This window comes from Sceloporus undulatus, chromosome 7, assembly GCF_019175285.1.
Source record: "Sceloporus undulatus isolate JIND9_A2432 ecotype Alabama chromosome 7, SceUnd_v1.1, whole genome shotgun sequence".
In the NCBI taxonomy this organism is placed as follows: domain Eukaryota; kingdom Metazoa; phylum Chordata; class Lepidosauria; order Squamata; family Phrynosomatidae; genus Sceloporus; species Sceloporus undulatus.
The window spans coordinates 26,242,552-26,255,971 of NC_056528.1; the positions used below are offsets into that span (position 1 = coordinate 26,242,552).

The following is a 13,420-nucleotide window of genomic DNA, read 5'->3' on the forward strand; positions in this document are numbered from 1 at the left end:
GCATAATTGGTTCTGCCAACCATGTGTAGTAGTGAGGAAGGTGTTCTCAGCACACACACATACACACAGACATACAAACACAGCTTCTGAATTATTGCTGGGTGAAACCTGTTCCAGCACATCCATAATGTTTGCATCCAAATCCCTGTTCAGACACCTTCTGCAGAGCATTGGAGAGATCCTAAAGGTCGGTTGGATGCTTAGGTACACAGTAAGTGTCCTGTTTTGTAATGGTTTCGTAGAACTGGGGGTCGAAATGCAGGGATTTGTTGTTTTATTTGTTGCTGTGTGCCTTCAAGACGTTTCCAACATATGGCAACCCTTTGGGCAAGTCACACTCTCTCAGCCTCAGTGGATGGCAATGGCAAACCCCCTTGGAACTTGCCAAGAAAATCCCATGATAGGGTTGCCATAAGTTGAAAATGACTTACTGCAACAACGACAACAAGAACAACAAGAATTGGCTACCTGACCAATTAGGGACCATGTCACCATTGCAACAGTATCATGATAATGTGGGAAATCTGTCTGTGACAATGTCATGACCAATTAGGGATCATGCCACCAATTGAACAAAAATCATGGGGAATCAGGGATCATGCCATAACTGTAACAATGTTATTCTCAAGTTCGATCTTTATTTACAGTCAATAGACCCAGTGAGACATGCCAAAACCTTAAAACCATATGAAATAGAAAGGTTACATATAACTTAAACCCATATAAAATCGAAAGGTTACATAAAAGATACAGGAATTTTACATAAAATTGCATTGTCGGATTGGGTTATCACACTAGAGATTATTATTGGTTATATAGCGATAGATCTAGGGTATGTTGCCATTAGTCTGACCCCCTTTTTGATCATTCGGCCTCTCTAATTTTAACAGCTAAAGACAAATTTTATTGCAACAGACAAGGCAATATTCGTGCATTTGCCTTGCAACAACGTCAAGACCTATCAGGGATGCAAGTAAATCCTCCTGATTGTGTCACGGAGCGGATGCAGTGATAGGAAAATGCACAGGGATCATGGCAAACCTGCAACAATATCATGACCTATTAGGGATGCAAATACACTTGTCCCTCCCTATTTGCTAGGGTTAGGGGCACAAGACCCTTGTGAATATGGGAAAACCGCAAATAATACAAACATCATGTGTTTACCTGAGAGGACACCTCTCTAGGAATCTCTAGGTCCTCCAGTGCAACTCTGTGGTCAATGTCCGGGATCCAGGTAAATCCTCCTGATTATGTCATGGATCCATTTTGACTCTGTGACATCACCAACCATGACATGTGAAGGGGATCATGTTCTCAGCCCATTTCCCCCACCATCCCAAGCATCAAACTGATACACTCCCCTCTTTTTCCAGCTCGGCTTTAAATAGATGGGCAAAAGCCTTTTTGCCGCTGAGCCGACTCGCCTTCACAGACATTTAGCTCAGCTGCAAGGTGTGCGCACCACACACTCCCCCTCCCAGCATCCCCAGCTGCAAACTTGAACCTCCTGCACTCCCATGGGTGTTTCCTGCTCTGGTCCTTAGCCCCCTGGGATGCCTAGCGCTTCTGCCATGTGCGCAGCCAGGGGAGGCGTTAATAGAATCTGGAAATTGGATTTCGCACCGATTATGAGATGTGTCTGTTCCGATCGACGGACCGGAAATAATTAATTACAAAAGCAATTATACCAGGCTCCTAATAAATCACATTTGATATAAAATGTTTTCAGGGAGCTAGGAGCGAGGTGCGGGGGGGAGACGGAGAAAGAGAGAACTAGTGCGCTCAAGTTAGCATGTGTGAATCCCAGGGGGGAACTTTGGTTCAACTCAGTGGAGACGTTCCAAAAGGGGAAGAGTAGAAGAAGGATTGGGACCAGTTGGGTCCAGAGGCAGAACAGATCAGATTCAGTTTGCAAAAGCTGAGACGCCAAAGGTATTGCTCCAGTCCCCAGGTGTCTTGGGCCCAGCTAGAGCTATTCATTCAGCTGGAAGCTGCATAAAGCACTCTGTGCATGCTCAGAGACCTCCTTTGCCTTTGACATAGCAATTCTATCCCATCTCTGGGAGCTATTGGTTCAAGCTGATCCTCTGAAATTGGACACAATTAGGGGCTAGAGCAAACTATGATTTTCAGACATGCCCTTTTCCAGGATATGTCCTCCATTCCAGCCTTCTGCCCAGGAGGAATTTCAAAAGGCCCTCCATTTTGAGCAAGACTAATAATAATAATAATAATAAGAAGAAGAAGAAGTAGTAATAGTAGTACAGTAGTAGTAGTAGTAGCAATAGTTTTATTTATATCCCACCTCTCCAGAAGGATTGAGGCCGGATACAACAATACAAATGCGAAAATAAATACATAAATATATACAAAATAAAATTACATAATCCCCTTATCCCCTTTCCTTAAAACTAACTTAATAACATTATAAAATATAGTTAAAGTCACTTAAAATAGTCATAAATGTATATTTTGATGAGTGCTTTTTAAAGCTTTTCTTTGGGCATGGCCTCCGTTTTCCTGGAACGGCCAACGTTTTGTGGTGCCTTGCCGTCTTTTTGCGGTTAAGGCATTTGTGGTTGCCCTGGGCTAGAGTCGCTTCAAGAGGGTCAGTGGTTTAAGTGTTGGATTAGGACTCTGGAAGCAAGGGTTCGAATCCCTGCTCCACTTTGGCAAGTCACACTCTCTCAGCCTCAGAGGAAGGCAAAGGGGAACCTCCTCTGAGCAAATAAAATCTCGCAAAGAAAACTTTGTGATAGGGTTGCCGTAAATGGGAAATGACTTGAAGGCACCTAACAGCAACTTCAAGCAAATCTGCCCCAACCTGGGACTCCTGAGAACTACAACTCTCTTCGGTCTCACCCAATTCACCCGAGTGCGAATGGGAGTTGTAGTCCAAGGCACCTGTGTTAGGAAAGCCCTCTGCCCAATCTCTGGGAAGAAAGGAGGAAGCGGCCAGAGCCATTTTGAGCAACCTTGCCCCAAACTGATGCTCCACTGAGACTACAACTCCAATCAACCTCACTCAGGGTTTGAGGGTTGATGGGAGTTGTAGTCCAAGGCATCCAGAGGGATGGGGCCAGGTTGGGAAGTTGGCTCTCAGGAAGCTAGGCTTTCTATGGAACATAAATGGGAGATGGACGTCTCTCCTGTGCCTGGAAAAGGTTTGCAATTGGAAATTTGGGAGATACAGAGCAAAGAGCATGGCAAGAAAACTTTGCTCTGGATATCTCCATTGAAAGGGATGAGAGTGTCTATTTGGCAGTAAAAAGGTGGGATGAGAAGGTTTGGGGTCTGCATAGGGGTCTGTGGGCCTTGCTTTCCCCATCCTTGTGTTAATGTATTAATTGAATATGTTGCATATTCTGCAGCATCTTGCACCTCTTGACTTGGGACCTCTGCATTCTTTCCCAAATTCTAGTTCATTCTGATTCAAACTCGCCTCTTTGTCTCCCATCCATGGCCCTTGGTTCTTCTTGGGTACCATTCTGTTTCGAATCCACTTTTTCCTCTTCTGGGCCTTGCAACGCTGCCCATTCGGCCCATTTAAAATTTGCAGGAAGAACTGATTTCAGGATAAAGCACACAGATAGAGAGAGCAAACTGGGGAGGAGGGGAAATCAAGGCACACACAACACACACAACACACATACACACAACACCACCCAACCTAGCTCCTCAAAGAGCTGCTTTCTCCCCCTTCATCCTGCTCTGAAACCATGGAAACAGAGAGAGAAAAAGTGGTGCTTGGATGGGATTGCAGAAGAGATGAGGAAAACACACAATAGGGGACACAAAGGTCTATGCCACAGCAGGCTTGGAGAGGAGGGAGGAATAGCAGTGGTGGAGGGACCCGCAAGGAGGGCTTGGGTTGCAAAACTCGGAGCCCATGGGGGGTGTTGTGCATTTGTTTTGTTGTCATTGTTGCAAGGAAGGTAGACCTTCCAGGAGAGAGGTTGCAGTTGTGTCTGAATTCCAACAACCATCGCAGCAGGGAATTAAGACTGAAACTAGGGATGGGATTCTTCCCTGGTGTTGTTGTTGTTGTTGTGTGCCTTCAAGTCCTTTCCGACTTACGGCGACCCTAAGGCAAACCTATCATGGGGTTTTCTTGGCAAGATTTCTTCAGAGGGGGCTTGCCATGGCCATCTCCTGAAGCTGAGAGAGTGTGATTTGTCCAAGGCCTCCCAGTGAGTTTCCATAGCCAAGTTCGAATTCGAACCCTTGTCTCCAGAGTCCTTGACCAATGCTCAAACCACTACGTCATGCTGGCTCCTTCACTACACAGAGTAAATTTAGCCATTTGCTTCCAAGTCTCCAAAAGTCACTCAGGTTCCCAAGGCTATTTGTAATCCAAAAGTCTCATTCTGCGCAAAATTCGCATTGGGATGATTTGTGCGGGAAACAGCCCCTTTCTGCGCGGGAAACCTTTTCTTCCTTGAAAACCATATGTCTGCTCAGAAATAGTATTTTCTGCAATGAAAACCTGTTCTCTGTGTTGTTTGATGCGGAAGTCAGCCGTGTGACAATTTTGTGCAGAAGAAGTCCAAATCACAGCGTTTTCTGTGCAAAACACAGCTCTTTCTGTGCAGTAATACTGTTTTCGTGCTGAAATCCTGTTTTTTTTGTGTGTGTGTACACAAACACAAACACACACACACACATACACACTATTTCCTGTGCAGAAATACTGTTTTTCTGTGCCAAAAATACCCATCTCTTCCCCGGGTCAGAAAATGCAATTTTCCACACAAAACAACTACAAGTAAATTTTGCAAGGATGGCAAAATGGCAAGGATTCTCATGAGCCCAGGTTTCTTCTCATCTGGGTTTCTTGATGTTCAAAAAAACATGTTTTTTAAGAAAACCAGTCATGCTTCAAGCAGATCATGAGAAGACATAACTCAGTGTAAAATGCTATAATGCTCAGTAAAGTGGAAAGAAGTAGGAACAGGGGAAGGATGCATGACAGATGGACCAGGAGGGCAACCAAGATGGTAAAGGATGAGCAAACCAGCTCCAATGATAAATGGTTGTTGGTTATGTTTAGTTTATGGAAGACAAGACTGAGAGATAATCTGATAGCCATCTTCAACTATCTGAAGGGCTTCCCCCAAAAAAGATGGGTGAGATCCAAACTGATCATTTTGAGGGACAAGAATGGAGTTTCTTCCATAGTTCCTCATAGTAAGAACTGTGGAATAGTGAGAACCTCAGAAGATGGTGGACCTTCTTTGTAGGAAGTTTCCAAATAGAGATGGCATGGGTGGCTATCTATCAGAAATGCTTTAGCTGTGGATTTCCTTGACCAGCGTGGGCTTGGACTGGATGACCTTTCCAAACTCTAGCTTTCTTTGACTTTTGACTGTCAAACCCTGAGCATGGGAAGAGCTCATGCTCAGAGGTCTTGTGGTGCCTTTCAGAGTAATCCATGACTTTCAACTTAAGCTATTGTGAGCCTGGGAAGTGTGCCTCTCACCTAACTCATCTCCCCGTCCCTTTGTTTTTTCCTCCTCAGGCAGAATGTCGGAATTTTATCAAAGTCTTGCTCCTTCGCAATGACAACATGCTCTTCATCTGTGGCACCAATGCCTTCAACCCCATCTGTGCCAACTACAGTGTGAGTACCTTGGATTTACCCCAACCAACTCAAGCCAATGTCATATCTACTTGCCCCATGAGACCATCCCTGGATGTCACTCCGAAGAGCAATATTCCCTATTACCATTCCATGGTAGATACATTCTTGGTTGCCATGCCATGGTAGATAAGTTCCTGGCTGCCACTTGTAGGAGGTACGTTCCTGGCTGCCATTCTTGATAGATACATTCTAGGTTGCCACTCCATGGTAGATACGTTCATGGTTTCTGCACCATGTGAGGTACATTCTTGGTTGCCATGCCATGGTAAAGAAGTTCCTGGATGCCACTTCTATGGGAGCCATTCCCGGTTGCCATCCTTAGAGATACATTCCAGATTGGCACTCCATGGTAGATACATTGGTTGCCACAGTATGGTGGCTGCATTTTGTTTGTCACGCCATGGTAGAGACGTTCCTGGCTACCACTCCATGGTAGATCCATTCTTGGTTGACACACCATAGTAGGTGCATTTTGGTTGACACACCATGGTAGATAGGTTCCTGGCTGCCACTTCTAAGAGATGCATTCCTGGGTGTCACTCTATGGCAGATACATTACTGGCTACCACACCACGGCGGGTACATACTTGGTTGCCACACCATGATAGATGAGTTCCTGGCTGCCATTCTTAGAGATACATTCCAGATTGCCCCTCCAGTGTAGATACATTCTTCGCTCCCACTCTACAATTTTGGTTGCCACACCATAGTAGATAAGGTCTGGCTGCCACTTCTAAGAGATACATTCCAGGTTGCCCCTCCATGGTACATGCATTCCTGTGGTCTCCGAGTCTTCTCTTGTGGTCCTCGATCCCTTGGGACTCTCTGGGTTACCAAGGGCCTCATTCCCACTTACAAATAAATCAGTTTGTGAACCAAATTGATGGATCGATTCAACAGCGGGGCGTGGTTCCCACTACATTTGCCCCAATTGCATTTTCCCCCCGTAAAATAACCCACTTGTGGTTCACATTCACAAATGAATCAATTCAAAGTGGACCTGCTCCGGCTGTCTGAAAGGAAAATTTAAATAGATTCCAATCCGCATCTCATTCATGCTTGCGCTGGATCAATTTATCCAAAAAGACGTGGAAAAATCAGCATCAACAAGATGTGGGTTAAATGGGTCTAGCGCATGGCTCCACCCTCTCCGAATCTCTTCAGTGATTTGGTTCAAGTGGGAACCAGGGTCATTTGAATGATTTGCAATCTGATTTAAAAGGTAGTGGGAATGAGGCCCTGGTCAAACGAACAGATGAGTTTCCTCTCCAGGGGTGCATCCACGCTGTAGAAATAATGCATTTAGACACTACTTTTAAGTGCAGTAGCTCTGTCCTTGGATTTGTAGCTTTGCTAGGTCTTTAGCCTTCTCTGCCAAAGAGCATGAGTGCCTCACCCACTCATCCCATTGTGAGAGCTACACAACATGTAGAGTATTTGTGTGAGCCTCGAAAGCCCCATTCTTCTCAAAGCCTTGGAATCATGTCCTCTTAACCCTCTTCTCCTTCTGACAGATGGATGGCCTCGAACTCATTGGCGATAACATCAGCGGCATGGCCCGGTGTCCCTACGACCCCAAGCATGCGAATGTGGCCCTCTTTACAGGTCAGTGGGGCAGGTTGGTGCCCAGCGTGTGCAAATCCATGGGAGGGAAGCTTCAAGTCCATATACATACATAGAAAGAGAAGAAGAGAGGGATACAGAGATGCGCTTTTTTTTTAGTGCATACCTTCCAATTTGTCAGAGACAGTCCCAGTTAATCCTCTGCCTTTCCACTTTCAAGCTGCTTTTAAAAGGTCCCGGTTTCTCTCTTCTCCTCTCACTTTCCTCCTTTGTCCTCAGTTTGTTTCAGCTGCAAACTGAGTTCAAAAAACAAAAGGAATTTGCACTCAGCTCAGCAAAAGGGAGAGGAGAGGAAAGAGCAGAAACCTTCCCTTCCCAGTAGACTCAGGCAAAAAGCAAACTGCTGCAGCCTCTCCTAGCCTTTATCCGTTTTCTTCTTCAATAACCTTTGCTATCTCAGCCACGTTTGGATGGTGCTTGGCTGCACATGTCCCAGGTTTTGTCTGGGAAAAATTGGAGGATTAGCAAATATAGCATAATTAGAAACTGCACTGAACCCTCCTCACTCTCTGCCAGAGAGAGCCAGGTAGCATCCATCCTTCCAAAACCTTACCCCTGTTTTACCTTCACAACAACCTTGTGAGGTAGGCTAGGCTATGAAAGGTTGGGCCCAGGGCCACTCATTCAGGTTTGCAGCAATTCCTTCACTGTCCCTCCCCCAGTCTAAGTCGAGACTTTTTACAGTACCTCCATTGGTCTCCGCAAAAGCTTTTCAAAAGTTTGGCCCTCAATTACTGTATTATCAACCTTTTCTCTCTTCCCACCATCGCTCTCTCTGTGCATCAATTTCCCCACTTTTTCCCCATCTGCTCTTCTTATCTCTCCCTCCTTCCTTTTACCCATTCTTCTTCCTCCACTCCCTTTCCACCTCCTACTTACTTTTCCCACATGACCCTCTTTTCCTTCTTTTTTCCCTCTGTTTCCTCCTCTTTTCCTCTTGTTTCTTCTCTTTTTCTTTCTTTTCTTCCTTTTTCCCTACTCCTCTTCCTCTTTTCCCTCCTCTTCTTTCTTCTTTCTTCTCTTTTCATCTTTTTCTTTCTTTTTTCTCATCCTTCCCTTCTGTTTTTCCTTCCTCTCCTCCTCCTTCTCACTTCTCTCTTTTGTTCCCATCTTTTCCTCTTCTTTTCTTTTTCTTTCCCCCCTCTTTTTTCTCCTTTTTATTCCCCCTTTCTTCATCTTTTCCTCCACAACTCCTCCTCCTCACATTCTTTTCTCTCTTTTCCGGTCTTTTCCTCTTCTTTTCCTACTCTTTTTACCTTTCCTGCCTCTTTTCTTCCCCTTTCCCTCATTTTTCCTCTTGTTTTTCTTCTCTTTCCCCCTATTTTCCTCTTTGCTTCCACTCATCCTCTTTTTCCTCCCATCTACTTTCTTACCTTTCCTCCACTCCTCCCTCTCTTTCTTCGCTCCTTTCCTCCTCTTCTCCTCTGGCTCTCCCTCCTCTTTTCTCTCCTTTTCTCTTTTCTTCCCCCTTTCTCCTTATTCTTCTCTTTATTTTTCTTCCCCTGTTTGAAGCCCTCCACAAAGTGAGAACCAGATGCCCACCCAAGAGCATCCCTTACTCCCCTTCTTTCCCCGACGGCATTTCTCATCCATCCTTCACCATCTCTCTCTTTCTCTTTCTCTCCTTCTTTCTCTCGCCATGGCAGGAGGGATGCTGTTCACTGCCACCGTGACGGATTTCCTGGCCATCGATGCCGTGATTTATCGCAGCCTGGGTGACAGTCCGACCCTGCGCACCGTGAAGCATGACTCCAAATGGTTCAAAGGTACAGTGGGGACCCATCCATCAGTTGGGCTTCCTCTCATGGTCAACTTATTTAAAAATCTTGGACACCCTCCATCCAGTTTGTGAAAGAGTTTGCAGAAGCTGCAGCTTGGAACTCTAACTTCTATTTTTGAAGAAAGGAATCAATTAATTACAGTTAACACTTGCTTCCTCCTCAAAGTAGTCAGTTGTTGTGGGTCTTCAAGTCCTTTCCAATTTATGGCGACCCTATCAGGGGGATTTCTTGGCAAGTTTCTTCAGACAGCGTTTGCCATTGCCTTCCCTTGAGGCTGAGAGAGTGTGACTTGCTCAAGTTTACTCATTGGGTTTCATGGCTGAGAAAGGAATCAGACCTTGGTCTCCAGAGTCATAGTCCAACGTTCAAACCACTGTGCCATGCTGTTTCATTGTGGGTGTACTCTACTTTAAAATGCATAGTGTGAATGGGCCCCAGGGATCAAGACCTTGTAAACATGCCTGGCCTTTGAAAGACCCTTCCCAAATCTAGCCCTGGCGATACATGGCTTGCCTTTTCTTTCCTTTTTATTCTTATCCTCCCTGTGCAGAACCCTACTTTGTCCACGCCGTGGAGTGGAAAAGCCACGTTTACTTCTTCTTCAGAGAGATCGCGATGGAGTTTAACTACTTAGAGAAGGTCAGTATCAATATGGTCCGGAATGGCTACTGCAGATCCCATCACTCAGTGCTTAGCATCAGAACCCAGCATCCAGTGACTTTGGCCTCATTCCCACTTAACAGATAAATCGATGTACAATCCCAATCGATGTACAATCCCAATCGATGGTTCCCACATTTCACCCGGTCGCATTTTTCCCTTTAAAATAATCCACTTGTGGTTCACATTCACGAATGAATCAATTCAAAATGGACCCACTCAAACCGGCCGAAGGACAAATTTAAATCGATTCCGATCTGCATCTGGTTCACACTTGCGCAGAATCGATTTATCGAAAAAGATGCGGAAAACATCAGCGTCAAAAAGATGTGGGTTAAATGGGTCTAGCACATGGCCCCCCTCTTGGAATCACTTCAGCGATTTGGTTTAAGTGGGAACCAGGGTCGTTTGAACCGATTCAAACCGATTTGTGATCTGGTTTAAAAGGTAGTGAGAATCAGTACTTTGAGTTACAAAACACTTCCAAGCCATTTGTGATTTTGGACCAAGCTCTGCTTTTGTCTGGCTCTCTCACCTTTTCTGCCACCTTCCAGCGGGAAGCCTTTCCCAAGTCCAGGTTTTATTCCCAAAAAAGCCAAATAGTATAGACTTTTCTCTGACCCTTTCTCTTGTTGCTGTTTCACTTCTTTTCCTCCTTGCAGGTGGTAGTTTCACGGGTGGCTCGGGTGTGCAAGAACGACATGGGCGGATCGCAGCGAGTCCTGGAGAAGCAGTGGACGTCCTTCCTCAAAGCTCGGCTCAATTGCTCCGTCCCGGGGGACTCCCACTTCTACTTCAATGTCATCCAGTCGGTCACTGACATCTTAGAAATCGACGGGAGACCCGTCGTGCTGGCCGTCTTCTCCACCCCAACTAACAGGTCAGATAGATTTAGGAGTGGTGAGCACTGGTGGCTTCCATGTCACTCCAGATTTGAATTGCAACTCGAAAACAGTGCTTCCCAAACTCCAACCTTCCAGATGTTATGGACTTTGGCTTCCAGAATCCCAGACAATTGGACAAAATGGCTGAGGGTTCTGGGAGCTGATGCCCAAAACATCTGGAAGACCAGCGTTTGGGCATTGTTGCTCTAAAGGAGCTTTCCAAAGACCCGAACTGCAGCTCCAAATTGGTTTGGTACATTGGACTGCTCTTCTAAAACCAATCAAAACCAGGATTCGCCATCCTCACCATGCAGCCACTTGTTGTGATTTGGACAGAGACCTGTCACTATACTCTTTTCATGATCAGAGCATTGGGATCCCAACGGGTCAGCTAGTCCACACACACCCCGCCAATGCAGCACTCAACCACTAAAATGGGCACCCAAGCTCTCTTTAACAACCTCCAGCGAAGGAGACTCTGCCACCTTCTAGGGTAGTCCATTGCAATTCTGGGGTGCTCTTACTATCAGGAAGTTCTTTCTCACATGGAGGTAGAATAGGTGCCTGAGAAGTGGAGCCTTGGGTGAGGAATGTTGGGAGTCACAGTCCGACAGGGTTTGGAGAGCCAAGTGATTCCCACCCTTTGTCTACACTGGTTCTTCAAGCTAGCCATGGATCCAACTGTTTTGGTCCTTATGCTGTCTTATCCCCAAATCTGATGTTGTCAAGCTGTCAGTGAGTTACAAAGTTACAAAACCATTCCTAGGGTGCATCTACACTGTCAAAATCATGCAACTGCCAGGGCTCCATCCTACAGAATCCTGGGATTTGTAGTCTGGTACAGCACCAACCTTCTTTGACAGAGAAGGCTACAGACCGGGTAAAGATACAAATCCCAGGATACCAAAGGATGGAGTCTAAACTCAGCACTGCATAAGCTTTTGTTACCTGGAGGGGATACTCTACCCCTCAGCTGTGTTGCGTAGATAGTGGAGAAAGTCCTTTATCACAAATGCTTTCCCTCCCTGTCTTTTATAGCATCCCTGGGTCGGCTGTCTGTGCCTTTGACATGGCCCAAATTGCCTCCGTCTTTGAAGGCCGCTTCCGGGAACAAAAATCTCCCGAGTCTATTTGGACCCCAGTGCCGGAAGAGTTGGTACCGAAGCCACGGTGAGTCAAAGAGTGGCGGTTGTTTGGTGCTTTCCTGGTGACCATTGGCGTTGAATGCCAAAGCAGAACCTCCATGCTCAGAAGCAGTTTACTGCTGAATATTTGCATTTGTTTCTGCCCAGAAGGTGGGATTCCCATTGAAAAAGCAGGTCAACCAGTGGATTAATGAGATTCACTCCAGGGCTCTTCTAATAGAGATTTACTGTGATAGGAAAATGGTTGATCCATGTACTGTGGCAGTCCATCTTAGACTGCTGGGGATGGGGACCATGGGAGGAGCAGTTCCTTCATGTCTTGCTTGGGGGCTGTTCTTGGGAACAAAACGGCATCCTAAATAGACTTCAGATCTAAACTGAGCTGGGTCCTCCTACGATATCCAGACACATCATAGTTACCCATCTCTGGATTAGATTAACCTTTGATTAATTGAAGAGGACTTTCCCACTATTCTTAATGCTTCTAATCCAAGACCTTTCCAGCTTTCGTTAATCTGGATGGAGATTTATGAAGCACTGCCTCATGAAAGGTGTGTGTGTGCATTCATAGTCTATGGGTCCACATAACATTTGCACATGAGTGCATTAAAATATCATCGCCAGTGCAAGCTTTCTGCCTCCTTGGCTCACCATCATGCTTTAGAATTCATTGAGCAACTCTTAAGTGCATTGAAGTGTGCAGCCTCATTCGTTTTTGTTTCTCAGTTTGTTTCTTACTGCCAGTGTATAGAAGTAATCCTTTGCTTTAAACTTCTCTAAGGAGCACCCTGGGAACAGGGTGCATGGGAAAACTGGGACATGGGTGGGAAAGATGTAAAGGGATTGGCAGCAAGTCTCCAAGGTTAACCAATTCATAATCCAGGCGACGCAATGTGATGCAAGATGTTTAATGCTCTCTGCCACCTCTTGCCCCCTTGCAGGCCAGGTAGTTGCGCAGCTCCTGGGATGCGCTACAATTCCTCCAGCTTCCTTCCGGACGAGATCCTCAACTTTGTCAAGACGCATCCCTTGATGGATGAATCGGTGCCGTCTTTGGGCAACGCTCCCTGGATCATCCGGACCATGACCCGGTGAGCAAGCGAAAGAGGCGGCTGAAATGTTTTAACCGTTGATCACACCCACAGAGAGCAGCGGAAGGAGAATATTGTCGAACATCTGAGGCTCTTATCATTAGGTGTCTTTGCTTTGGGTCCATGGATCCAATGGCTCTTCTCAGATATACTGGAAGGCAGAGTTGGGGGAAATTTGACCCATAGTCCATATGTGGACAAAGTGACCAGATGTCCTAACTGCAAAGAAGGACAATATATTGTAAGACATAGGGCATTCAAGAAAAGTGTAGGACATTGCAATATAAAAGCTAAAAACACTCATAGAAATATAAATCATGCTTCTTAGTCATGCTCTACATAGAGGGCATTTTGGGATTCCTCTTGGACCAAAGGCTGCAATGTAGGAGATGTCTGGGGAAAGGAGGACATGTGGTCATTCTGTACTCAATGAGCTTCCTAGTGATGCTCTGCATGGAGGACATTTTGGGATTCCTCCTGGGCAGAAGGCTGAAGTGTAGGAGATGTCTGGGAAAAGGAGGATGCCTGGTCAGCCTCTACTCAATGGGCTTCTTAGTCATGCTCTACACAGATGACATTTTGGGATTCCTCC

At 45.8% G+C, this 13,420-nt stretch overlaps 1 protein-coding gene across 7 annotated transcripts in view; it reads left to right on the forward strand.

The window, feature by feature from the left end:
* Nucleotides 1-13,420, forward strand: part of SEMA6B (semaphorin 6B) — a 133,418-nt gene that overhangs the window by 109,347 nt on the left and 10,651 nt on the right. For all 7 annotated transcript variants that reach the window (XM_042479530.1, XM_042479531.1, XM_042479525.1 and 4 more), the window contains exons 6-12: nucleotides 5,522-5,623; nucleotides 7,159-7,249; nucleotides 8,914-9,033; nucleotides 9,599-9,687; nucleotides 10,371-10,588; nucleotides 11,631-11,762; nucleotides 12,679-12,828. In XM_042479530.1, coding sequence (XP_042335464.1) covers nucleotides 5,522-5,623; nucleotides 7,159-7,249; nucleotides 8,914-9,033; nucleotides 9,599-9,687; nucleotides 10,371-10,588; nucleotides 11,631-11,762; nucleotides 12,679-12,828 — 902 coding nt within the window. The remainder of the gene's footprint in view (nucleotides 1-5,521; nucleotides 5,624-7,158; nucleotides 7,250-8,913; nucleotides 9,034-9,598; nucleotides 9,688-10,370; nucleotides 10,589-11,630; nucleotides 11,763-12,678; nucleotides 12,829-13,420) is intronic.